At 41.8% G+C, this 27,103-nt stretch overlaps 2 protein-coding genes across 2 annotated transcripts in view; one reads left to right on the top strand and one right to left on the bottom strand.

Moving 5' to 3' along the window:
- The window catches only part of SNRNP40 (small nuclear ribonucleoprotein U5 subunit 40), a 33,043-nt gene extending 16,061 nt beyond the window's left edge, over nucleotides 1-16,982 (bottom strand). The window contains exons 1-5 of the mRNA XM_027583765.1: nucleotides 16,783-16,982; nucleotides 14,264-14,393; nucleotides 12,252-12,345; nucleotides 10,775-10,940; nucleotides 1,543-1,665 (exon numbers count right to left, since the gene is read on the bottom strand). Of these exons, the coding sequence (XP_027439566.1) occupies nucleotides 1,543-1,665; nucleotides 10,775-10,940; nucleotides 12,252-12,345; nucleotides 14,264-14,393; nucleotides 16,783-16,926 (657 nt within the window). The 5' untranslated portion in view covers nucleotides 16,927-16,982. The remainder of the gene's footprint in view (nucleotides 1-1,542; nucleotides 1,666-10,774; nucleotides 10,941-12,251; nucleotides 12,346-14,263; nucleotides 14,394-16,782) is intronic.
- A 157-nt stretch (nucleotides 16,983-17,139) lies between these two features.
- Nucleotides 17,140-27,103, top strand: part of ZCCHC17 (zinc finger CCHC-type containing 17) — a 57,417-nt gene continuing 47,453 nt past the window's right edge. The window contains exons 1-2 of the mRNA XM_027580971.1: nucleotides 17,140-17,245; nucleotides 26,513-26,633. Of these exons, the coding sequence (XP_027436772.1) occupies nucleotides 26,568-26,633 (66 nt within the window). The 5' untranslated portion in view covers nucleotides 17,140-17,245; nucleotides 26,513-26,567. The remainder of the gene's footprint in view (nucleotides 17,246-26,512; nucleotides 26,634-27,103) is intronic.

Raw genomic sequence — 27,103 nt, forward strand, 5'->3', positions numbered from 1 at the left:
TCACAACTACTAAAAGAAAAGACTAAAAGGATCTACTGAATTTAGGAAAGGGAGGAGGATCCTTGGTGAACTTGAAGAGAAGGGTGTCAATGAAATAATGGAGGCAGAAGCCGGACTGCTGAGGAGTGATCAGGAGACATGGGAGTGGAAGAATGAAATGGGGTGAGGAAATGAAGACAGCGAGTGTACAACAATCATCAGGGGACATTTCTCATAGGTATTAAGAGCAGGACTCTGAAACCCGAGTCTGGATTTTGCTGGGCTTCTCTTAATTCAGTTCCTTCGTCTGTAAAATGGCATTAATAGCATTTATTTCATAGGATGCTGTGAAGCTTAAATGAGTAAGAAAGAGCTCAAAGAACAACGCATGACACTGACAGTAAATGTCTGATGGTAATGATAACATTATTATGGTCATCACCACAAAAGAAGTCTGGCTGTGAAGAGGAAGATGGACAGGGCAACAAGACCAAACAGAATGAAAGGAAGACTCCCCCACCCCAATGCCAAGACCTGAGCACGATGGAGTGCTGATGAGAAGACAGAAGAGCAGGTTGAAAACAGAGGATCTGGGAAAACAGATGGCATAAGGGCCCAGACAGGAAAAGGAGTTGAAATCCTTCCACTGAAGGGACTACCTTTAGACAAAAGCAAGGACATTTCATCCATAGTAGCAGCAAAGGAGGCAGGGATGAAAGGGTACACAGTACAATTTTTAGGTAGGGCCAGCAGGAAGCTGAGTATTTATCCACCAGTTATTACTCTAAAGGTAAAACAGAAGGTAAGGTCAAAATCTTTGAAACACTTAAGGAAGCCGATATGTAAAGACAGACACAAATTGTGTAGCCCCAAAACACTTCCCATCCACTGGCATTTGCTATGTCCAGAAACTCTGCTACGTGCTCTAATGCATTAGGTTCATTTAATCCCCACTACAACCCCATGAGGTAGACGTTATTGTATTAAGTCTGTTAAAGAACTTGCTTGCAGTACTAAGAAACCAGAAAATGACAGAACTGGGATTAGAATCCAAGTCAATTGTCAAAAGCATGAGCTACGCTGTGCTGCTGTGTGGACCGCTGCCAACTCTCACAACACCGCCACCTTCCCTCTCTCTTGGTTGTGGACTCTCCAAAACTTCCTTTCCACGGTCTCAAAGAGAAAGACACACTGAGAGATCAGAGTTGAGAATCACAAGTTGATTCAATGCTAACTCAGCAGGCCAACAGAGTGAGGAAAAAAAAAAAAAGGTTGCAAATGTCTTTAGGCAGGGAATGCACTCTTCAGGTTCACAGACTCCACACATGGGGCCTCACACTTCACATGAACTGTCTGGTCCCTGATGGCATTTATATGAGCCATAATGCAACCCTTGACTTAGAAGTCAATGAGGATAGGACAGAAAGAAAACAAGATTGAAATTACTATCTTCCTTGTAGTTGGTATAAAGTGCAAAGCTATCACAATCTCAGAAGTTTGAAAAGACTACCTCTGCGAGTGGAGACAGGTCAAAGGGAGGTATAACACAAATATTAAACATACCTTGATATCGTTGTCTATTCCACCAGAAATAATCTGATCACTTGTATCATTGAAGGTCACAGCTAACACCTGGTAGGTGTTCTGAAATGTCTGGATGGCTGCTTTCTTCCGGATGTCCCACAGCTGAAGCAGAGGAATAGGAGGGTCTATAGTCAAACATCACTGTAAGTAATTGCATAGTACATCTTGAAGTCTAAGGACTTTGTGCAGGTAAATACATTTTTAACAGGGATCCCGTTCAGAAACTTGTCTGGATATTCTAGTAACATGGTGAGAAGTGACTATAATTTTGCCAACGTATCTGAAAGTTGGGAGAACAAATCACTTTGTTCGTATTTTCAGACTTCTTTGTTAAAATATGAATAATTATAGTTCATCAACATGCCCTTAGAATGGAAATTCTCTACTTGCTTAGTTCATATGCTCTTCCCACAGCAAGGATGTTAGACCAGTGTTTTCAAACTGTAGATCCTAGCTCATTAATGGACCGTGGCTTACATTAAAAAATATACAGAGAGAGGTTACATCAGCAAAAATGGCAGAATAGGGAATGCTAAAAGGTTGTCCCTCTACAAAAGCAGAGAATTATGTGGCAAAAAAACTGGCAGAATCAACTTTATCAGAACTCTAGAAACTAATCAAAACTTTGTAGCAACTAGGCAAATGCTTAATGAGGAAAAAAACCCTCCTGAGTCTTAGTAAGAGAGTCTTGTAGTGTTTTAACTTACTGTCTCCATCTCCTGCTCAGCAAGAGCTTTGAAGACAATGGCCCATATTCCCAGTATAGGTTCCTAGTATCAGAGGGAGTAGAATGGACCTTATTCTCAAAGAATTGTGGTTGTTTTTAACTGTCTGGAGGCTCCCTGAAGGATGAACTTAAAGGGTTTGACTTTATTTTGCCTAACTGGAACTCTGCCAGGGCAGAGGCATTTGTCTAAAACATTTGAAGGCAAATGCATTAGCCTCTGTTGTCTGGGGCCAGGGATGACAGTTGGGGCAAACCGAAGACAAACCAAAAAGCTTGGGAGGAGAGCTGGGGAATGACAATTTGGAGAAAAAGGGCTTTGAAAAGCTGACGTAGTCCTAGGACTCTAGAAGGCCATTTGCATGCCCGTGTCTGGCACACGCTCAGAAAAGACCTGAGAAGGTCCTAAACTCTACTCTCGCTGACCTGCACGGGGTGTGCACAAGCAGGAAATGAAGGCTAACACAAAGCTGTAAACTGCCTGGTAAAGGCAGACCCACCACACACACAAGAGTGAATCTGCAAAGACTGGGGAGAGGTTTTTTTTTTTTCCACAAGTGATTAAGAAAATCTGTCAAATCATTAGTGAGCCACCAAGCTAATAAAACAGAGATTTCAGTGGCTACACATGGCAAATAATACAGACTTTAGAAAATTAGTTCAGAAAATTCACTTAATAGGGGCGCCTGGGTGGCTCAGTTGGTTGTGTGGCTGACTCCTGGTTTCGGCTCAGCACATGGTCTCAGGGTCCTGGGGTTGAGCCCCTGTTGGGCTCTGTGCTTAGTGGAGAGTCTGCTTGAGATTCTCTCTCTTCTTCTTTCTCTGCCTCTCCCCTGCTCATGCTCTCTCTAATAATAAATAAATCTTAAAAAAAAAGAAAAAGAAAATTCACTAAACAAACAGCTACACCACCAAAGCAGCAACAAGGGGAGGGTCTATAGTCAAACCCTTGGGGAGAATCTACTTTCCACAGTTACCACATTATAATATTCAAATGTCCAGTTTTCAACAAGAAATAATGATGCATGAAAAGAAGCAAAAAAGTATGGCCCATATAGAAGAAAAAAACAGAAGAAAAAAAGAAATTAGTCTTTTCAAAAAATGATGATGGGACACCTGGATAAGCATACCCAAAAAAATGAAGGCAGACCTTTATTTCATACCATATGGAAAAATGTACTCCATGTGGATCAAAGACCTAAATGTAAAAGTTAAAACTATGAAATTCTTAGAAGAAAACACAGGGGTAAATCTTCATAGCCTTAGATTTGGCAATGAATTACTACATATGACACCAAAAGCACAAGTGACCAAAGAAAAAATAGATAAACTGATCTTCACAAAAATTAGAAACTTTTGTACGTCAAAGGATAGTATCAAGAAAATGAGATGAGAAGATAACCAACAGTGGGAGAAATACTTGCAAATCACGTACCTGCTAAAGATCTAGTATCCAGAATAAAAACCCATAGTTCAACAACAATGTTACGAATAGCCCAATAAATGGGCAAAGGCCCTGATAAAACATTTCTTTTCAGGAGGTATAAGCATGAGGAATGATGCTCAGCATCATAAATCATTTGGGAAATGCAAATCAAAACAATGATTTGAGATTGCTTCACACTCACTAGGATGGTTATAACTACCAAAAAAACCAAAACAAAAAAGGAACCAGAAACTAATGAATGATGGTGAGGAAAAATTGGAACCCTTGAACATCACTGGTAGGAATATAAAATGATGTGGTTGCTGTGGAAAAACCTGATGTTCCCCAAAAAGTTAAAGTAGAATTACCACCTGATCCAGCAATCCTGCTCCTAGATATATACCCAAGAGAAATGAAACAAAAACTTGTGCACCCATCTTTGTAGCAGTGTTAAAAAGGAATGAAGTATTAACACATACTACAACAAGGATGAAGCCTGAAAACATTAAGCTGAGTGAAAGAAACTGAATACAAAAAGGCCACTTATTATATGACTCTATTTATATGAAATGCCCAGGGGCTGGATGGTAGGGAAAAAATACTGACTGCTAAATGGGTATGGGGTTTCTTTTTTGCCCTCCTTACCTTTGTCAGTCCCCATCTCCCTACAATGGGCTGCTCCCATCCTTTTCTAATTTTTATGGGGGGGTTCTATGGTATTGGATCATGGTGATGAGCACAAACACTGTAAATGTACTAAAAACCACTGACTTGTACACCTTTTAAAATGGTTAAACTGGTAAAATTTATTAAATTTTATGTTATGTGAATTTTACCCCAATTTAGAAAAAATATAGAAGAAAATGTCCCATATAGAAAAGGTTGGTTCATAAACATAGATGTACTGAGGGGAGTATATTCTGGGTCATAATATAAAATGCGTTGCTTAATGCAAATTGCTATTTAAAAAATGTTTAAAAGTTACTATGTTTAGGCCATCTAGTTTAATCCTAACTTTTATGGATGAACAAACTAAAGCGCAAAGCCAGAACTAACTTGATGAAAAAACACCCAGCAAGTCAACAGCAAAACAATGACTAGAATTTAGTACTGATTCCATTACATTCATGTTGAATTTACTAAAATGTGTGTTAATTTCTTATAATTACTAAATATATGCTTGTTTTAAAAAGTTAACATTTATTTTCAAAGGCTAATTTATTAACAATAGATAAAGATTAGGTACAACAACTCTAGAACGCTATACTCTAAACAATTAGGCTCTATTTAAAAAAAATAAACTTATATAACATGGATCTACATTTAAAAAAAATTTTTTTTAGTTTATTTTTAGTAATCTCTACACCCAACATGGGGCTCAAACTCACAATCCCGAGATCAAGATCTTGCCCAAGATGTGCAAGAGTCCCATGCTCTCACGACTGAGCCAGCCATGTGCCCCTAAAAGATTTTATTTTTAAGTAATCTCTATACCCAATGTGGGGCTTGAACTTACAACCCCGAGATCAGGAGTTGCATGCTCCACTGACTAAGCCAGCCAGGCACCCCCGAGTCAAATATTTTAGAATATTAGTTCCAGACACCCATCATTTTTAAATTATTTTACTTTGAAATACAAAAAAGTTGGAAGTAAAAGAGAACATTTTTGTTGCCTGAATCATTTGAGAACTGCTGACCTAATGCTCCAACACTCCTAAATACGAGTGTGTTTGTCCTATAAAGATATATATATTAGGAGTGCCTGGGTGGCTCAGTTGCTTAAGCGTCTGCCTCTGGCTCCAGTCATGATCCTGGCATCATGGGATCAAACCCCGCATTGGGCTCCCCGCTCAGTGGGGAGTCTGCTTCTCCTTTTCCCTCTGCGGCCCCCCCCCTCCCCAATCCTGCTCATGCGCTCTCTCTCTCAAATAAGTAAATAAAATCTTTGGGGCACCTGGGTGGCTCAGTTGGTTAAATGATGGCCTTCGGCTCAGGTCATGGTTCCAGAGTCCTGGGACTGAGTCCCACCCTGGGCTCCCTGCTCAGCGGGAAGCCTGCTTCTCCCTCGCCCTCTGCCCTTCCACCCCACTCATGCTCTCTCGCTATCTCTCTCTCAAAAAATGAACAAAATCTTAAAATAATCCTATATAATCTTAACCAATCAGAACGAAGAAATTAACACCAAGACATTACTACCATCCAATCCTCAGATCTCATTCAAGTTTCACCACTTGTCCCAGTAGGTCTTTTATTGCAAAGAGATTCAGTTCAGAATCATGTGTTGAATTTACGAGTCATGTTTCTTTAGTCTCCTTCAGCCTAGAAGAGCATCTCAGACTTTTCTTGACCTTGATGCTTCTCAAAATTACAGAACAGTTATTTTGTAGCATGTCCCTCAGTTTGGGTTTGTCTGATGTTTCCTCATGATTAGAATCAAGTTACGCCTCTTTGGCAGGAATCTCACTGGAGCGATGCTGCATTTTCATTGTATTTTATTGAGTGGCTCATGATTTTGATTTGTCCCATCATGGATAACGTTGTTTGAGCATTTGATTAAGATGTTCTTTTGATAAGCATTCTTGCACAAGATGTTCCAGGTTCATCTTGTACTTTCCCTGCCCAGTCCTAAAATAAGGAGTCTTGGTTTCTTTAGTAGCAAATGGTGTTTAAAGACCAAGATGTGCACAGGAGATGTGCTCATTGCTATCTGGGTACTGTTCCTAAACCCTCTCAGTGGACAATTGCCAATATATGCACACACAGGCACACGCATATCTGTAAGCATACATTTACATCTATTGTTTTTTCTATACCTACCTGTTTATATGTTGAATGTCATGCATTCACACTGACACTTCCAGTTCAATGCCAACAACACAAGATGCATTTTAGTTCTCTCTCCTGTATTCTCTCTCCTGTATTAGTAACTCCTTTCTCTGCCTCCCGTTATACTTATTATACTTACCTGATCAAGCTTCCTGTACGTAATCATCTCCCACATCCTTTTCTACCCTTCTCCTGCATGGATGTCTGCCTTTCCCTGTTTGAACTGTGATTCCCATTCCCTATGTGGACCCCTTCCTCACCCCATTTGGGTTATCCCTTTGTACGAATGCCCCCTTCACTCTGCTCTGGCTCTAATATCCCTCTCCAGGCTGCCTTTCCTCAGGAATGCTAGCCTCAGACTCCCTACCTAAACTGTTCCCACCCCATGTGGACACTCTCAGCTCAAGCTTTGACACCCATACTTTCTCCCCCACCAATGTGTAGATGACCCTTTTACCCTGCTAGGGCATTGACTCTTCATGTTGGCCTGCTCCCCCCTCCAAATCCCCATACCGGACTACCTACTCTGGTCATATGGATGCCATCCTTACCCTTGTCAGTCCCCATCTCCCTACAATGGACTGCTCCCATCCTGCATGGATGCTCTCCTCACCTCACTTGGCCCTGATACTCCACTTTGGGCCACGATGGGTTGTGTGTTCGAGCCCCAGGGTGGGTATAGAGATTACTTACTTACTTACATACATACATAACATACATAAATAAATAAATATTAAAAAAAAAAAAAAGACTGGGGCGCCTGGGTGGCTCAGTTGTTAGGCATCTGCCTTCGGCTCGGGTCATGATCTCAGGGTTCTGGGATCAAGCCCCGCTTCGGGCTCTCTGCTCAGCAGGAAGCCTGTTTCTCCCTCTCCCACTCCCCCTGCTTTTGTTCCCTCTCTAGCTGTGTCTCTCTCTGTCAAATAAATAAATAAAAGCTTTAAAAAAAAACTTACTATAAAGCTAAAGCAATCAAGACAGTGTGGTATTGGAGAAAGAATACATCAATGGAAGAGAACAGACCCCAGAAATAGACCCCCATAAATACAGTCAACTGATCTTTGACAAAGGAGGAAAGGCAATGGAGCAAATGAGTTTCTTCAACCAATGGCACTGGAACAACTGGACATCCACAGGCAAAAAACATTCATCTAAACACAGACCTTGCACCTTTCACAAAAATTTACTCAAAATGGATCACACACCTAAATGTTAAGTACAACTTCTAGAAGGTAACAGAAGAAAACACAGATGACCTTGGGTATGGCAATGACTTTTTAGATACAACACCAAAGGCACAATCCATGAAAGAAATAAATGACAAACTGGACTTCATTAAAGCTAAAAACTTCTGCCTGTGAAAGACAATGTCAAGAGAATGAGAAGATAAACCACAGGACAGGGAGAAAATATTTGTATATCTGATAAGGGCCTATTATCCAAAATGTACAAAGAACTCTTAAAACTCAACGATAAGAAAACAAACAACGTGATTAAAAAATGAGCTAAAGGGGCGCCTGGGTGGCTCAGTTGGTTAAGCGTCTGCCTTCGGCTCGGGTTGTGATCTCAAGGGTGCTGGGATCAAGCCCCATGTTGGGCTCCCTGCTCAGTGGCGAGCCTGCTTCTCCCTCTCCCTCTGCCTGCCACTCCCCCTGCTTGTGCTCTCTCCCTCTTCCTCTCTCTGACAAATAAATAAATAAAATCTTAAAAAAAAAAAAATGAGCTAAAGATCTTAAAAGACACCTCAATCACCAAAGAAGATACATAGATGACAAAAAGCATATGAAGAGATGCTTCAGATCATATGTCATCAGGAAAATGTAAATTAAACGAACAGTGAGGTACCACTACATACCTATTAGAGAAGCCAAAATCTGAAGCACTGACACCACCAAATGAGGATGTGCAGTAACAAAGATTCTCATTCATTGCTGGTGGGAATGCAAAATGGTACAGCTACTTTGAAAGACAGATTCATGGTTTCTTTTTTAAGATTTTATTTTTAACTAATCACTACACCCAATGCGGGGCTCAAACTTACAACCCCAAGGGGTGCCTGGGAGGCTCAGCTGGTTAAGCAGCTGCCTTCAGCTCAGGTCATGATCTCAGGGTCCTGGGATCTAGCCCCACATTGGGCTTTCTGCTCAGCGGGGAGTCTGCTTCTCCCTCCCTCCCTGCTTCACTCTCCTCCCTGCTTATTCTCTGTCTCAAATAAATAAATAAAATCTTTAAAAACAAACAAAAAACCAAAAAACTTACAACCCCGGGATCAAGAGTTGCATACTCCATCTGAGCCAGCCAGACACCCAGACCGGTGGTTTCTAAAAACTAAATATGCTCGTACCATATGATCTAGCAATCGTGGTCCTCAGTATTTACTCAAAAGAGTTGAAAAACTTAGGTCCACACAAAACTCCCACATGGATGTTTATAGCAACTTTATTCATAATTGCCAACTCTGGGAAGCAACCGAGATGTCCTTTAGTAGTGAATGGATAAATAAACTGTGGTACATCCAGACGATGGAATATTATTTGGCACTAAAAACAAATGAGCTACCAAGCCATGGAAAGACGTGGAAGAATCTTTTTTTTTTTCTTAAAGGAGATAGAAGTTTATTGAATACACTGCAAGGTAACTGTGGGCAGGACAGCGGAGGAGAGGCTGTCTGTACGAAATGGAAGAATCTTAAAATGCATATCACTAAGTAAAAGAAACCAATCTTAAAAGGCAAAACTATGGAGACAGTAAAAATATCAGTGGCTGTCAGGGGTGGGAGGGATGAATAGAAGGAGCACAGAGGATTTATAGGGCAGCAAAAATACTCTGTATGATACCACTGTGATGGATACATGTCATTATATGTTTGTCCCAAACCACAGAATGTATAACACTAACTGTGAACCCTAATATAAACTATGGACTTGGGTGATCATGATGTGTCAATGTAGGTTTATCAATTGTAAAAGAATATACCACTCTGGTGGGGGATCATGGGAGAGGCTGTGCATGAGTGGGGGCAGTGGGTATATGGGAAATCTCTGTATTTTCCCCTCAATTTTGCTGTGAACCTAAAACTGCTCTAAAAAAAAGTCTTAATTTAAAAACAAAAATTCCCATTCTAGACCTACTGAACTAGAATCTGGGTATTTTTTTTTTTTTTAAGATTTTATTTATTTGTCAGAGAGACAGAGACAGCATAAGCAGGGGGCGCGGCAGGCAGAGGAAGAAGCAGGCTCCCTGCTGAGCAAGGAGCCTGATGCGGGACCTGATCCCAGGACCTTGGGATCATGACCTGAGCTGAAGGCAGATGCTTGACCGACTGAGACATCCCGAATCTGGTATTATTATTATTATTTTTAAAGATTTTATTTATTTATTTGACACAGAGAGAGACAGTGAGAGAGGGAACACAAGCAGGGGCAGAGGGAGAGGGAGAAGCAGGCTTCCCGCGGAGCTGGGAGCCCAATGTGGGGCTCGATCCCAGGACTCTGGGATCATGACCTGAGCCACAGGCAGACGCTTAATGACTGAGCCACCCAGGCGCCCGAAATCTGGGTATTTTTAACAGGTTCTTCAGGTAGTCTGACATGAAGACAAGTTGGAAATCACTGGACCAAATGACCTTGTTTCGAAACCATATATGATCTTTTCATATAGTGACTATACTTTTACAACAGCTTGATAAGACATGTATATTACTGTCACTGTTCTAAAGACTGAGAAACAGGATCAGAAAAGTGAACTGCCTGAGATCACATAATTACGTAAACAGCTCAGTCAAGAATCCAACTCAGACGGTCCATTTCATTCCAAGTCACAATGGTTCAACATGGTTCTAACATTCTACAAGTTAAAAATACTGACTTTATTTAAAAAGACCTCATTTTTGGGGGGCGCCTGGGTGGCCCAGTTGGTTGAGTGTCTGACTCTTGGTTTTGGCTCAGGGTTGTGAGACTAAGCCCTGCATTGGGCTTCACATGCAGCATGGAGTCTGCTTGTCCCTCTCCCTCCCAATCTGCTCCCCCCCCAACCCGCTACTCGCTCGCTCCCTAAAATTAAAAAAAAAAAAAAAAAAAAAAATCTTAAAAAAAGGTAAAAATAAAAAGACCTCTGTTTTGGGAAATGACTGCTAAAACAAAGTTGTGGAGAGGAGGCTACGCCATAGTGGAAGGCAAAGTAAGTTCACATTATGGAACCTCAGAAACTGCAACATACAGACAGACAACACCCACCTTAACTGTCCCGTCATCGCTGCCAGTGCAGACAAGCTGGGGGCCCCTCCTGGCCGGATAACAGGAATTCACAAAAGAAGTGTGTCCTTTCAGCCTTTTAACCCTCTCGCCTGTTTCACTATCCCACACTGCCACAGTTTTATCTGTGGATGCGGAGAAGAGCATACTACAAGAACAAAAAATAAGTAAGTGAAGATGAACAATAACCATCCATCCTCCCCACTTGCCAAAATGTGCCAAACTCTTTAAGGCCACTGACACGTTGTACTCTTGACAGTCTGACACATGATGCAGGCATGCCTCACCCTACCTACCAAAATCCTACTGGTGCTCTAGACTGGGTTACAAGGTCTACCCCATGAAAATGTAAAAAATGTCCTTCTGTCAGTCCCCATGATATATTCCAAACTAATACAGTAGTTTTCTCAGTATCTTCCTCCTTGATAGACAACGCTTTAGACACTTTCCCATCTGGAAATGTTTAATCACTCCCTGCTACAGAGGGAAGATAGACTGTGGCAATTCCTGACCCAGTGACTCAGTAACTTTAACCCTTTCTCTAAAATTCAAAGTTTTTATTTCATCTCTGAAAATGATTTTTTTTTTAAAGTTTTATTAAGTAACCTCTACACCCAACAAGGGGCTTAAACACATGACCCTGAGCTCAAGAATCACATGCTCCCAGGACTGAGCCAGCTGGGCGCCCCTGACAATGATTTCTAAGTTATAATTGATTTTATAAGGCTATCTTTACTCAAATATTAACAGGAAAAATGTATACAAGGCTACAAGGCTATGTACCAGTTGATTCAGGGATCTTATGATTTTAGAGATCAGAGTTATAAAATAATGAATGTTTAGTGAAATACCTACTAGGACTAATTAACTTTGTATAATCACATTTCTGTATTACATATAGTTACTGTAATTCATTATGCGATCATTAAAATGTTTATGATAAACGTATGTTATAATAAATGATACATTAGGTGAATGTTAAAGGAAAAAAGCAGCAGAAAAGATCATACGTGAGCCTCTAATGTACATGTAAAACCAAACGGCCTTAAGTAGGAAAAGAACTTGAGAAAAATGTATCAAAATATTAACAGTGATTATCTTTGGAGTGGTAGGAATATGTTATTTATATGTTTTTGAGTTTCTCAAAATAAATATTTTTATTGCTTGTATAGTAAAAATAGCTGATTTCTGCATATAAAATTACATTCTGTTTTATGTCTTAAAGAAACAAATTTGTCTGGGCTGCTGATGTTAGATGACAGAGATGTATTTGCAAATGCATAAATGAAACAAGAAATTGGGTTGACAGTGATAGGATAATAAAGTAGCTGCCCAAAATGCGGTAGTGTTTGACAGCAAAGTCTCCTGAGAGAAAACTTAAGGATGAAATGTGAAAGGATGTCAAGAAAAATTAGTATGAGAAGCAGCTGTCATTCCATTATTCAGCCTACTTACTCACCCGCCATCAGTGTTATAATGCAGCTCCATCACTGCCCCACTGTGTCCCTTCAATGTAGCATAGTTATCACAGTCACCATAGACATTCCACAACACTGTTAGGAAGACAGGGGTTCTGTGATCATTACTACACAAAAGAAAACTCATCATCAGCCATAGAAAAGGTACTTAAAAATTTACCACAACAGTTTTGAGATTATACTCCCTTGGAACACTATTGGCTCTACTGACTGGACCAATTTTCCTGACACTAAAAATAAAAATAGTGCAGTATTTTCATATTTCATAAGGTTGACAAAAATTAGTTAATAGATATAATTTTGGGGGGTGCCTGGGAAGCTCAGTCAGCTAAGCATCTGCCTTTTACTCAGTTCATGATCCTGGGGTCCTGGGATTAAAACCCACGTTGGGTTCCCCGCTCAGTGAGGAGTCTGCTTCTCCCTCTGCCCTTCCCCGTCCGTGCTCTCTCTCTCTCAAATAATAAAATCTTTAAAAAAAAAAATACATATAATTTTTTGAATCTCAAGCTTTTTGCTCTAATGTTAAAAAAGTTGGTACTCACTACTACATGTTGGTTGAGTATAAAGAGACTGCAAAATGACAGCACTTACAGAAAACCCAGGAAGCTGGAACTGACTTGGAAGGTCACACAGCAATGACTTTATACTACATTTACTCATTCCACATGTACCATATACCTATAACATGCCAGGTGCTAGGATAAAATGGGATAAATGGATAGACACAGTTCCTGTCCTCAGGGAACTTGGTCTAGCAAGGAATGAAGTTTAATGAGTGTTATTAAGGAGCACCTCTGTACATAAGGTACATAAACATAGTAATTATTTTTCGGTTGATAAACTGTTTTTTGTTTGATGAAATAAGCTTATCAATTCAAGGATGTTCTGCAAAGACTGCAAGTCTTCCAGATGCTTGGCCACCGTTAAGCTTAAGGATCACAGAACTAGAACACCTAAATCAAGACAGCAAAGACGGCTATCATCCACCCGGAGGTCCAGACTTATAAGCAAACAGCTAAATGACTCACTTCATTTCACAATGCAACAAACGATGCCAGCATAAAAGGCAGTCATATGCTCTTGATATCTTTTCTCTTGCTTTTTCTCACGACTCTTCTAAAATGATTTTTTTTTCAATTTATTTCTCAAAAATGGGTATTGCCAACTGGCAGCTGAGAATCAGGATGTAGATCTTTTTTTTTTTAAGATTTTATTTTTAAGCAATCTCTACACCCAATGTGGGGCTTGAACTCACGACCCTGAGATCAAGAGTTACATGCTCCACCAACTAAGCTAGCCAGGAGCCCCTAATTTTTTTAAATCTTTATTTTAAGTAGGCTCCATGCCCAACTCACAGCCCCAAGATCAAGAGTTGCATGCTCTGCTGACTGAGCTAGCCAGGTGCCCTGAAATCTTTTTTTTTTTTTTTAAGATTTTATTTTTGAGGAATCTCTACACCCAACATGGGGCTTGAACCCACAACCCCAAGATCAAGAGTTGTATGCTCTACTGACTGAGCCAGCCAGGCACCACTTGGATACAGATCCTAATGATCTACAAGTAGATTATCCAAGTGAGTTGCCACTTTAGGGTCCTCCCCACCCTTCTTTCCCATATGCTAGGATTCTATGAGTGTATCAAGATGAAGGCCTCACATCTTTGGGAAAAGGAAAAGCTATTTCTCTCCTCATTACTTCCATTAACCCAGTATGCCTAGATCTCCTGTCTGGCTACATCAGCTCAAGATTTTTCTCCATGAGGAGGATATTCTCAAAGTACGGTAACTCACTTTCCGACTAGTAACATAATCCCTTCTGTATTTACCACATGGACCTTGAGGTCTATACCCGAGATCATTCAACATTCTTATTATACTCTTTTAGCATGTTAGCTATGTAGCTTGTGATATGACCAATTCAGACTGATACCTTTTGTGGCATTAAAGGTTTTTTAGCAGAGAGCAATTACTCCGACTTCAAAAACTATCTCTTACGTATCAGTCGATCAAATCCTGCAGATGCTAGGGTGGATCCATTGGGGTGAAACTTGCAGCAGTACACTTCCCCTTCATGTCCTGAGAGCAGCATGATTGGGGCTTGAAGGGAGGAACACCTTGGAGGTCCCTAAATAAAAGACAGAAGTACAGGGTAGTCACTACATACAGGCAAAGGAGGATGCAAAAGACATGGGAAACAATCATTGAGTAGATTTCTCCTGATTTAGAGAATGGCAACTCTATTCATATTAACTTATGCCTCTAATTTAATCCTCTCCTGCTGAAGTGTCCGGTGTGTACCCGTTTACTAACTACTCCCTCACTTTCCTCCTGTCCCATATCCAACTTTTTTTTTTTAAAGATTTTATTTAATTGAGAGAGAGAGAACATGGGGGGGAGGGTCAGAGGGAGAAGCAGACTCCCTGCTGAGCAGGGAGCCTGATGGAGGACTCGATCCTGGGACTCCAGGATCATGACCTGAGCTGAAGGCAGTTGCTTAACCAACTGAGCCACCCAGGCACACCCCATAGCCAACTTTTAATTGCTCAAACATGTTAAGCTCATTTCTGTCTGAGGATCTTTACATTTGTTGTTGCTCCTGATCAGAATCCTCTTCCTTTGATCTTCCCGTGTTTAGCTCCTTCCAAAGTTTCCTCTTCAGAAAGTCTTTCCTTGATCACTCAAACTCAAGCAGCACCACGCCTCCCCTCTGTATTCCATTAATCCTACTGTACTTCATCATAGTACTTACCACTACCTGAAATTACCTTCCTTATGTATTTGTTTACACATTTTGTTCTTTTTCCCCAGTAGAAAAGCAGCCTTGTGAGTGCGGGGACCCTGCTTGTGTCATTCAACAGTTTTCCCAGTCTCTAGCTCATTTAATGAATGACTGAACTGTGCTTCCCAACCACCCTGCAGGGTACATATTACCCAGGAAAGTAGTTTTGATTATGGTCTCAACACTAAGCCTAGGCTTGGACAATTCAATAAAACCCAGGCTGATATTCTTTAAGAGAGAAGGACCGGTACACTATTAATAGTCCCCAAATGTCTTTAGTAACTTCCAGTTTACTCATTTAGTTAAAAAAAAATATTACGTGCCAGGCATTGTTCTAGGCACTGGAAAAATAGTACTGAACAAAATAAACAATGGAGTTTGTGTTCTAGTGGAAAGGAGGAAGAGGAGAGAGGGAGAAAGAAAACAAAACATACAGCAGGTGGTAGGTGCTATAGAGAAAAAAAAGCAATGTGGATTAATGCATATGGGGTACTGCAATTGAAAACAGGGTAGTCAGGAAAGCCCTCACTGAAAAAATGATATCTGAACAAAGACTTGGAGGAGCTGAGTGTGTAAACCATGTGGATATTTTGAAGACGAGCATTCTGGTAGAGTGTAGCAAATGCAAAGGCTTTGAGGCAAGAGCATGGAAGCCAGCGAGGCTGGAGCAGGGTTAGCAATGGAAAATAGGTAGATCTGAGAGATAAAGCGAAAACAAGCAAAAGATTGTAAGGATTTTGGTTTAACTCTGGGTGAAGTGGAAAGCCATGAAAGTTTTCAGCAGAGGGTAACATGATCTGACCTTTAGCAAGATTCTCTGGCCGCTGGATTGAGAAAAGACTGATCACACAAGAGCAGAAACAGGACTACCAGTTAGGACCTCACTATAATAATGCCAGATGAGAAAATAATGGCTTAGACCAGGAGTTGGTGATGGAGGTGGCACAAGGGGTAGCAATTTGGTATATATTTTGAGGACAGTGCCAGCAGAATTTGCTCACCAGCTGGTGGAAAGGTTGAGAGAGGAGACACATATATTTCTTGATCTGAGCCTAACAGCACAGGAAGAGAGATGTGATCATCACCTCCATCTTACAAGAAAAGCAGTTAAGAACATGGATTCGGGGTTTTAAAATATCTTTTTATCATTTACCAGGAAGAGTTTACAAACACTACACTAAGAGTTCCTAACTCTTAGGCTGTTACCAAGATTAATGGAGTTTTCATACACAAAGCCCTTAGTACAGGGACTCAATGAACGTTAGCAACTGTTCGGTTGTTGTTAATAACAGTACTAGTGCTGAGAAATAAAGGGGAGAGCAACTTGCCCGAAGTCCCAAAGCGAGCGGGTCTCATTCATTTCCTTCCTCCCCTCATTCATTCATTCTTTCATTCATTCATCCATCCGTTCTACAGACTTTTCTGAATGTTTATTCTATGCGCGACCCCTGTAGAAGATTTAAGTATGAAAAAGCCCTGTTACCGGTTTTGAGTTCAAGGTCTTTAACTTCAATTCTAACGCCACCTCACAGGGTGGTCGAGACGCTGAAAACGGGCGTTCAACCGGGGAACGAATGGGGCATCCGCGGGGGTGTCGACCGCTTTCACAATATTTCCCTACTTTAACTGCAGGTAGCTATTCGCGCTCCCTCCCCGCAGTGTGGGATCACGGGGTGCTAGGCTCTCAGAGAGGAAGATGAGCTGAGGGCCGAAAGCCGCCTGCTACTTCACTTACCGCTTGCAGCAAAGCGCCCGGCGCCGTCTGCTGCTGCCCAGCTCCGGGGCCCGACCCCGCCGCACCCAACAGCAACTCATGCCGCTGCCGCTTTACTGGGACCAGTGGCAACTCCGGGCCTTTGCGTTTTTGCTGCTCTATCATGGCGGCAACCGCTCTCCTCAGCGCCGCCACTGACCGCGCCGACACCCTCAGGCAGCGCGCGATTGGTTCCAAATTAGTTCTTCCCCTAGAACTTCCGGCTTGGAGAAACCAATCGTCTTCCAGTAGTCCCCTCTGAACCGCCTCCCTGACTGCTCTTCTTTTATTGGTCAGCTCCTTTAGCGTCACGAGAGTACTGGGCCAGGATTGGTGGGTAGAGCCGCAGTCCCACCTAGGCGCGCTGTGTCTTGTGGGTGGGAACCCTGTGTGGTTTTGGCGTCTCGCGCAATGCTGCGGCCGGGAGACCGGGAGCTAACACAAAGTAAGTGGAAGGAAGGTCGGGGGTGGGTGGCTGCGGCATCTGGAGGCGGCGCCTCGGTTGTGTGGCCTGAGCCTGGCCCTTCTCAGTTGAAGGTTTCCAGGGGGCGAAGGCGGGCCCCGAGATCCCAGCGCCGGCACGTAGCAGCCTAGGTTCCCCTTCTCGGCTGGAGCAGAGCGTTGGGGTCTCTGCGGCCGCCTTGAGGCCCTCGACCGCTGACTTGCTCGTCCAGCATCTGCCGTGTCCAGCCCTGTGCCTGTGCCGGACGCCCCCAGGGAGGAAAGTCTTGGCTCCCAGCTCCACCAGGCTCCCCTCTGGCTAAGGAGGCCGGCTTGTTTCTACCGCTGATGGTGCAGCCTTTTACTAGGGCCTGCTCTGTGCCTCTGAGAGAGACAGAGATGAGAGGAATATCTGACTCCTGCTTCTCCAGAGCACGGTCTTTTGAGAAATTTGGATTCATACTTGGGAACTAGCGCTTCTCCTTAATCGTCCAACTAGTATTTATTGGAAAGAGCCTTGAGGGTACATTGTGAACCAAAGATGGTCCGTGACCTCAGGGGTTTGAGTCCGGGAGGGCAAACATGTTACACGGTGATCTCAAAGAACTGTAAAATACGTGCTGCCTAGGAGAGGTGCCTGATGCTATGAGTGCCTGAAATAAGCAGAAAGGCATCTGTGAGGAAGAGATGCCTGAATTGATACCTGAAGGAAGAATTCTAATTACTTGGGTCAAGGGAGGAAGGCAGAATATTCCATATAGAACAGCATGTGCAGGGGCCCTGTGGCAAATGGGAAGAACATGACTAAAAGGCAAAAAGAGGCCACTGTGGCCAGTACAGAGGGAATGAAGGAGAGTCTGGTACAGTTTGCAGCTGGAGGTGGGTAGAGGTGCAGGACTTTTACTTCAAGACTGATGAGAAACCACTGGGGTTTTTTTTGTTGTTGTTGTGGGAGAGAATGGTGTGGGGGGAGAGGTGGCTGTTCAGTCTCAGTAGCATGAACAGATTGGAGGAGAGATAGATGCAGATAGACCACTTAGGTGAGAGATATTAGCAATGAGGACTGAGGTATTGGTACAACTGCAGATTCTAGAGATAAGGAGGTAAAATCAGTAGAACTTAGTGATGGATTGGATTCAGGGAGTGAAAGAGAAATCAAACGTAACTCCTAGGTTTCTGGCTATGGGGTAGTCCTTTTTTTGGAAGGGGAAGGGAGAGGTCATTCATGACATCCAGGAGGCAGTTTGAAATACAGCTTTGGAACTCAGAGATGTTTTGGAAAATATTTAGTTGGGCGTAATTTGCATATAGGGGATAATTGAGCCATAGGTGTGGGTAAGATCAACTAAGAGAACGTTGAGTGGTCCCAACATGTAATGGCCAAAAACAGGAGCAGGAGTCCACAAGAGAAACAGAAGAGCTAGAGTGGAGGACCAGAGGAATGTTGTCCCAGCAGCAGGAAATGGTCTGTGTTAGAAAATCCTGGAATTTAAATATCATGAGAATTGATAGCGTGGGTTCTCTTGTTTGCAGCTATACTGCATTCAGGCCAAAAAGGTGAGCTGTAAACAGACGGAGTTTAAGGGAGGTCAAGGTATTATTGAAATGATGGGCAATGGAATCCAAGCTGGAGAGGGCTAATAGGTTGGAAGAAAGTAGAGTTCAATAGATTAGGGTTCTGATGGGGTCAAAGAACAGTATTCTCTGCTACCAGACTTCCATTTATCCTCAAAGTTGTCCTATTCAGTTGTCACCTCTTAAACTTCCCTGTGTCCTCCAAATCCTTGCTCTCTCTTGTTTTCTCTACTTTGAACCTAGCCACAATTTTAGCACTGATCACACTGCATTGTAACTGGTTACCATTATCCCTACCAGAGTAGGAAGTCTTTGAGAGATAGGGACTGTGTTGAAAGAGGTGGTTTAGTGGCATGTGTGTGGCCCTTGGAATGGCCTAATATTTGTCTCTTTCTAGCTATGAGTTTTGGGCAAGTTACTTCATTTCCGTAAACAGAGATATCTACTTCATAGAGTTGTTTTAAGGATTGAGAGGTTTATGAAGTGTCTAGCACAGGACCTGGCATAAGCATCAGTAAGTATGCTGAATTGATGAGTTAACTAACAAATTAAAATAGGATAAAATGAGGTACTTCAGTATCTGCTTATCAATTACAATGTGCCTTATGCTGTGCTAGACACTGGAGATTTGGGGAGGAGGGATATGATAATGTGTAACACAAGGACATGCTTAGAAGAATTTCACAATCTAGAAAGGGAAGAAAAAATGTTCATTGGATTTGAATCTCATCTCCATCATTCATAGTTTTGTAATCTTAAGCAAATTACTTAGCTTCTCTCATGTCTTAGTTTCTTCATCTATAGAATGGCAGTGATGATTGCTTATCTTGTAGCATGGTCAAAAAAAGAATTAGTTAAACAAACCATAAGAGACTCTTAATCTCAGGAAACAAACTGAGGGTTGCTGGAATGGATGGGGGTGGGAGGGATGGGGTGGCTGGGTGATGGACATTGGGGAGGGTATGTGCTATGGTGAGCGCTGTGAGTTGTGTAAGACTGATGAATCACAGACTTGTACCCCTGAAACAAATAATACATTATATGTTAATAATAAAAAAGAGGGGTGCCTGGGTGGCTCAGTCGTTAAGCGTCTGCCTTTGGCTCAGGTTATGATCCCAGGGTTCTGAGATCGAGCCCCACATTGGGCTCCCTCTTGGCGGGAAGTCTGCTTCTCTCTCTCCCTCTGCCCCTGCTTGTGTTCCCTTTCTTGCTGTGTCTCTCTCTGTCAAATAAATAAAATCTTTTGATAAAAAATAATTTTTAAAAAGATTTATTTATTTATTTATTTGAGAGAGAGAATGAGATAGAGAGAGAGAACATGAGAGGGGGGAGGGTCAGAGGGAGAAGCAGACTCCCCGCTGAACAGGGAGCCCGATGTGGGACTCGATCCCGGGACTTCAGGATCATGACCTGAGCCGAAGGCAGTCGCTCAACCGACTGAGCCACCCAGGCACCCTAATAAAAAATAAATTTAAAAACCTGAGTGCCTGGGTGGCTCAGTCAGTTAAGCCACTGCCTTCGGCTCAGGTCATGATCCCAGGGTCCTGGGATCGAGTCACACACTGGGCTCCCTGCTCAGCGGGGAGCCTGCTTCTCCCTCTCCCTCTGCCTGCCACTCCCCATGATTGTGCTCTCTCTCTCTCTCTCTGACAAATAAAGTCTTAAAAAAAAGTTTAAAAAATTTAAAAAAAAGAATTAGTTAAGACAAGTAAAGCTTTTAGGTTAACGAATGGCCAATAAACACTCAAATACTAGCTGTTGTTATCAGAGGTCTTGGAGAGGACCTCCAGGATTATTGATTTTAACAACAGGATGGGATAGGAGAGTACTGGTCATGGGGTCTAGTGCCAGCATGGTTAACTGTAAGCAGCCTTTGTCAAGTCACTTAACCTCTGTTAGCCTCATTTTCAGTTAGATAAAAGTAATGGGCTAAGTGAACTCCATTAATTCCTTTTCAGCTTTCACATTTTATGAGACCATTTTTGTGTGTGGCATGGGGTTTTTTGTTTGTTTTTTTTTTCATTTTACTTTTCTTTCTCTTTCCTGCTTTTGGACATTTTCTCAATTGATCCATGACTGAAGTTCAAAAGGAATAATCGTCTATCTAAGATAGTCATTCTAGTAATTTGGTGGGAAGGAGGAAGTTTGGCTACCAGTCTCCCACCTTCTGATCTGAACCAATATATTGGGCAGAACTCATTTCCTCTGCATTCTTTTGGCCAGAATGCTTTCTCCCTTCTTTCTCTACCTGTGTTTGGCACATAGTGAGGCTCTATTCACTCATTCAAAACAAAACAAAACAAAACAAAAAAACCAACTTTGAGTACCTACTGTATACCAGACACTGGGAACAGAAAACCAAATAAGAAATGGTCCTTGGTTACATGTTTGGATGAATGAATCCAGACCCAGCTCATTGTTACCTCCTCCATGAATAATGCCCTCCTGAGGATGACTCCTCATTGGAATCTCTAATGTTGGGACTTAGCTTGTGTTAGATATTCTTATAAGATTTAGATATGCACTGCAAATTCTTTTTGAGGCAGTGTAGAATAGTGGTTGAGAATGCAGGCTCTGGAGTCATTCTTTTTTTTTTTTTTTTTTTTCTTTTAAAGATTTTGTTTGACAGAGAGGGATAGCCAGAGCAGGAACACAAGCAGGGGGAGTGGGAGAGGGAGAAGCAGGCTTCCAGCCGAGCAGGGAGCCCGACGTGGGGCTCCATCCCAGGACCCTGGGATCATGACCTGAGCCGAAGGCAGATGCTTAACGACTGAGCCACCCAGGCGCCCCTGGAGTCATTATTCTGTCTTTGCTCATATCCCAGTATTTTTACTTTTCAATGGTTTCTCCTCGCAATTCTTTTTTTTTCTTAATACTTTTTTTAAATTTTTTATTGTTATGTTAATCATCATATATTACATCATTAGTTTTTGATGTAGTGTTCCATGATTCATTGTTTGTGCATAACACCCAGTGCTCCATGCAGAATGTGCCCTCTTTAATACCCTCTCCTCGCAATTCTTATACACAGGTTAAAGATAAATTAGAATTCTTTTAACTCTCAGGGTTCTATCCAGTTAGTATTTTTCTGTAGCAACCACAACAAATCTAAATCCAAACAAGCTTAAATACAATGAGAAAAACCATGGCCAGGTCAGTAAGGTGACACATGAAATGAAGTTCCAAAGGTGGTTTAAGTATCTCACCAATTTAATATTGTTCTATGGACTTCTCATTGCTTGAGAGAAGGGAGAGCAGGGTTTTTGTTTTTTGTTTTTTGTTTTTTTCTTTTTCAGTTGCATGCACATTAATAACAGCTTTGAAGCAATCACAAAACTGTGGAGGTACAGTATAAATAACATTTTTTTAATGAATCATTTGAGAGTTAAGTTGTTGACTGGATGCCCCATCATCCCTGAATACTTTAGTTTTCCTATAAACAAAGACGTTCTCTTATACAACCACAATATAACTAGTATAATCAGAAAGTTAACATTGCATTACTACCTCTAGTCTCCAGGCCCTGCTTCTACATTCTTGGGCACTGATTTGTCATTCTGGACAGCCCAATATATAGATGCCATCATTACCTTGCTGCTTTCTACACTGGGTTTCTCTTCTTTGCAAATTTTCTCCTCATCCAACATAGGCTCTGACCTCACTATGGGCCACCATTCCTCTGCTACACCTCTCATTCCCACAGTATACTTTTCTTGCTCTGTCCCTTGCTTTGGGAAGTGGGTGGCTAGTAACTGGGTCCATGTTGCCTCCCTACATATTTGTTTAAATATTTGTTTAAAACATTCAAGGAAAACGAAGCACTTAAGGAATTTATTCTGTTTCTAGAATTATTGCAAAGCAAGTCCAAATGATGTATCTCAATCCTTGTCGGTTTACTTGCTCTTTGAAGTCTACAAATGTGGTCCTATTTGACTGGACTTTATCTATCTCAATGTTTTATAAACTTTTTAAAACAGCAGGACTCTTCTTTCCAAATGAACTCTTTACACAGAAGCTTAATAGGTAAATTGGATCAAAACAGAATACATTGCTATTGAAAGTAGGCCCTCCTTCTATAACCTCCACTCCTCTTTGCTACCATGGCCCACCCTAAGGCTGGGAAGGCAGGTGGGAATCAGCAATAATTGATCACTGCTTAATTACTGAAGAGAGGCTGCTAGCTTCACAACTGCTCTGGGCGGGACCTCCCTCGACTCTGGTTTCTTTGGGGCTGTTCTCCCCCTGCCTTTGGTATGGAGTCTCACCTCTGCTTCGTTGGCCTCAAGCCCTACTTCTTTGGCCTTCTTGAACCCTGTGGTCCCTAGATATTTCAGAATTGAATGTTTAAAAATAAACTTGGCGGGCGGGGGGCGCCTGGGTGGCTCAGTCAGTTAAGCATCCAACTCTTGGTTTCGGCTCAGGTCATGATCTCCTGGGTCATGAGCTCGAGTCCTGCTTCCGGGCTCCGAGCTCAGCAGGGAGTCTGCTTGAAGATTCTCTCCCTCTTCCCTTCCCCCCACGCATGCCTGTGCTTTCTCTCTCAAATAAATAAATAAATATTAAAAAAAACCCCAAAACTCGGGTTAACTGAGGAGCTTCTGAATAACCACCATAGAACTCTAGGTTTCTTTTTTTTCCCCTAAGATTTCATTTATTAGAGTGAGAGAGAACAAGAGCATGAGCACATACAGCAAGGGAGTGAGAGAAGCAGACCCCCAACTGAGCAGGGAGCCTGATATGGGGCTTGATCCCAGGACGCTGGGATCATGACCTGAGCCAAAGGCAGACGCTTACCCAACTGAGCCACCCAGGTGCCCCCAGAACTCTAGGTTCCTACAGAACATAATTTGAAAGAAAATTTTAAGTTCCATTTTTTTAAAATGGCAACCCTCTACTTTCCTGAAATTGTAAACCTGTTACTGTTATATTTCAGGATTTCCCTCAACAATGCATACTGCTTTCCTTCCTGAAGAATTGCATAGGGTTTCTCAGGGTATTATTCTATGGAAGGAACCGATAGGAGAGCTTGAAGTTAGTGGTGATACACTTACCACAGCAGAAATCTGTAAGAATCAGTTTGAGATGGTTTCTGCTTTTATTGCTCTTTCCATGACCTTTGTGTAGAAGGAACAGATGACTAAGACGTTTGAGCTCAATTTAGGTGTCCCAGCTGCTGTGGCCTGTATGGATTCTGTACCTCACTAGTGTTCCAAGAGCTGGAGGAATTAAGGTCTCTTCATAGGGCCACTGGCCTCAGGTCCATAACCTTTGTTCTAGGATGCCAGGTGGGAAATGCTAGTCAGAGGGAGGGAAAGATTGGAGATGAGCCTGCATAGCGGGGAAGTGGAAGAGGCAGGATCTAACCAGGCTGTGATACTTGAATTTAACCTGTTTATCAGCCATTTCTCAAGAACTGACCAATCTGCCTCCATTCTATGTACTATTAGTAAAGTAATAAAAACTACCAGTGGCTCATCTAAGTGGAAAAGTGCAAGTTTATTATAAGGATATGAAGTTGTCTTACATAACTCAAGGACAAGGGTGTAGGAACCTGGGGATGATACTAGAACCAGGATTTGGAAGACTGATAGGATTTTTCTCTCATTTCTGTTTTAAGTGAGGCAGTTCAGTTAATGGATGGTCCTGTAGACCAGGAAGACTTTCCAAAACTAGGACCCAAAGTCGTCATATGAAGGTGAGGGAGTTGAGGAGAGAAGAAAGTATTTGGTTATGAAAATCTAAGGAAAATAGAGTTTCAAATCTTACAGCTGGCAAGTGTAATTGGGAGGAAAAAGAGAACTGAGGGCAGAACCATTAGATTTATCTTTATGTAGCAGTGATTATCCATCAGAGTAAAGTGGCGTGGTTAAGAGCCACTAGACTGCTAGTTCCCTCTGTTTAAAACGGGAGACTGAGGGGTGCCTGGGTGGTTCAGTTGGTTAAACGACTGCCTTCGGCTCAGGTTGTGATCCTGGAGTCCTGGGATTGAACCCCACATTGGGCTCCCTTCTCAGCAGGGAGTCTGCTTCTCCCTCTGACCCTCCCCCCTCTGATGCTCTCTCTCTCTCTCATTCTCTCTCTCTCAAATAAATCTTAAAACAAACAAACAAACAAACAAAACCAGGAGACTGAGCAAGAGTATCTGTAAGGTCTCTTCCAACTCCAAAGCTGTAAGACTCGCTACTCAGGCATGGATCATCATCATCCAGGAGGGAGCTTGTGGAAATGTACAATCTCAGGCAACACCTCAGACTTACTGAATTATAGTCTGCATTTTAACATGATTCATAAATAGTTGAGTAAATTTGGTGCATCCAAGAATGGATTATTATGTGGGCATTAAGAAAAAGAGGTATAGAGGCACCTGGGTGGTGCATCTGGTTAAGCGTCCAACTCTTGGTTTCGACTCAGGTTGTAATCTCAGGGCCATGAGATTGAGCCCCACATTGGGCTCCACACTCACTGTGGAGTCTGCTTAAGACTCTCTCTTCTCGGGGTGCCAGGGTGGCTCTGTCGGTTAAGCATCTGCCTTCGGCTCAGGTCATGATCCCAGGGTCCTGGGGTCGAGTCCCACGTTGGGCTCCCTGCTCCCCTTCTCCCTCTGCCTGCTGTCCCCCCTGCTTGTGCTCTCTCTCTCTCTCTCTGTGTCAAATAAATAAAAAATCTTAAAAAAAAAAAGACTCTCTCTGTCCCTCCCTCTTGTGTGCATGTGTGCCCTCTCTCCTCTAAAATTAATGTTAAAAAAAGGTGTATGTGTATGAATTATTAAAATATATAAGAAAATGGCTGTTAAATAATGATTAATAATTTCATGATTCCGTTAAAAAACCTTCTGTATGTGAAAAGGTTTTAAAGAATATAAATAAAATTGAATTATGGATGCTATTTTCTTTATTATGAATGTATTGTCTGAACTTTTAAAACGAGCATGTGTGTTTTTAATTTTATAAGGAAAAAAGTAAGCTATTCTCTCTTTTTCAAGTTACTTCAGATTAACACCTAACACAGTGGTTAAAAGCAGGGACTCTGGTGTCAGCCAGAGTTTGACTCCACCATTTCCTGGCTTTTTGACATAGGCCTAGAATTTGACCTCTGGAAGCCTTGGTTTTCTCATTTCTATAAGAATACAATCTACATCTTGAGAGTTTTGAGGATTAAATGAGATATTGGCTGTCTGGTGCTTAGCACAGTGTCTGGACATAGTAAATTCTTGATAAATGTTAGCTCTTATTACTATTATTATTCCCTTTTTAAAAATTCAGTTTCACACACACATCTCAAACGCCTTCCTTTGACAAAAGAATAGTAACAGTAGTAATTACAAAAGAAAAAACAAAACAGACTAATGGCCTTGGGTAAGTATCAAATTGAAAAAAAAAGATCAAAGTTTCCACAACTCCTCAAGATCACAGGCAAAAGAGATGTAGATAAAAGTGCATGGTGTTAAATCTAATGCAATTAGAAAAGAAAAAACAAAACAGACGAATGGCCTCGGGTAAGTATCAAACTGAAAAAAAAAAAATCAAAGTTTCCACAACTCCTCACGATCACAGTGGGCAAAAGAGATGTGGATAAAAGTGCATGGTGTTAAATCTAATGCTATTATTCTGTAGAGATTAGCTGTGGATTATGTGCACATTTCTTCTTTAATGCAGATGTCTTTCATATTGTTGTCTGTTTTATTTCTTTGTGATAGGACACTTGAATTAGCTTCAGCAGAAGAGAAATGGAGGAGCCATAGAACGTTAAGGATGAATTCAGGAAGACCCGAGACCATGGAGAACTTGCCTGCTCTCTATACTATTTTCCAAGGAGAGGTATACTCTTTTGGACTTAAAAACTTACCATTTGTGTTAAGAATAGGTGGGGGGTGAAAAGCAGGTGGCTTTGAAGCTCCTGTCCACTTGAGAATATGTGGAGCATCACAGTTTAAACAGGAAGGACTAGTGGAGCACCTCCTCTAAGCTCCAGACTCCTAACTGCATACTTGACATCTTCATTTGGATACCTCACAGCATGTCTAATTTATGTTTTAAACTGAATTTTTTTCTTTGCTTTCCTTCTTTTTTTTTTTTTTTAAAGAAATTTATTTTTTAAGTAATCTCTATACCTAACGTGGGGCTGGAGCTCAGACTCATGACCCTGAGATCAAGAGTCAGATGCTACACTGCCTGAGCCAGCCAGGCGCTCCTGAATTTTTTATTTTCTAACCAGATCTGTTCTTTTAGTCTTTCCCATCTTAGCAAATGGAACCACTATCCTTCCAGGTACCTATGTTAAATGTCTG

This window comes from Zalophus californianus, chromosome 4, assembly GCF_009762305.2.
Source record: "Zalophus californianus isolate mZalCal1 chromosome 4, mZalCal1.pri.v2, whole genome shotgun sequence".
NCBI lineage: Eukaryota > Metazoa > Chordata > Mammalia > Carnivora > Otariidae > Zalophus > Zalophus californianus.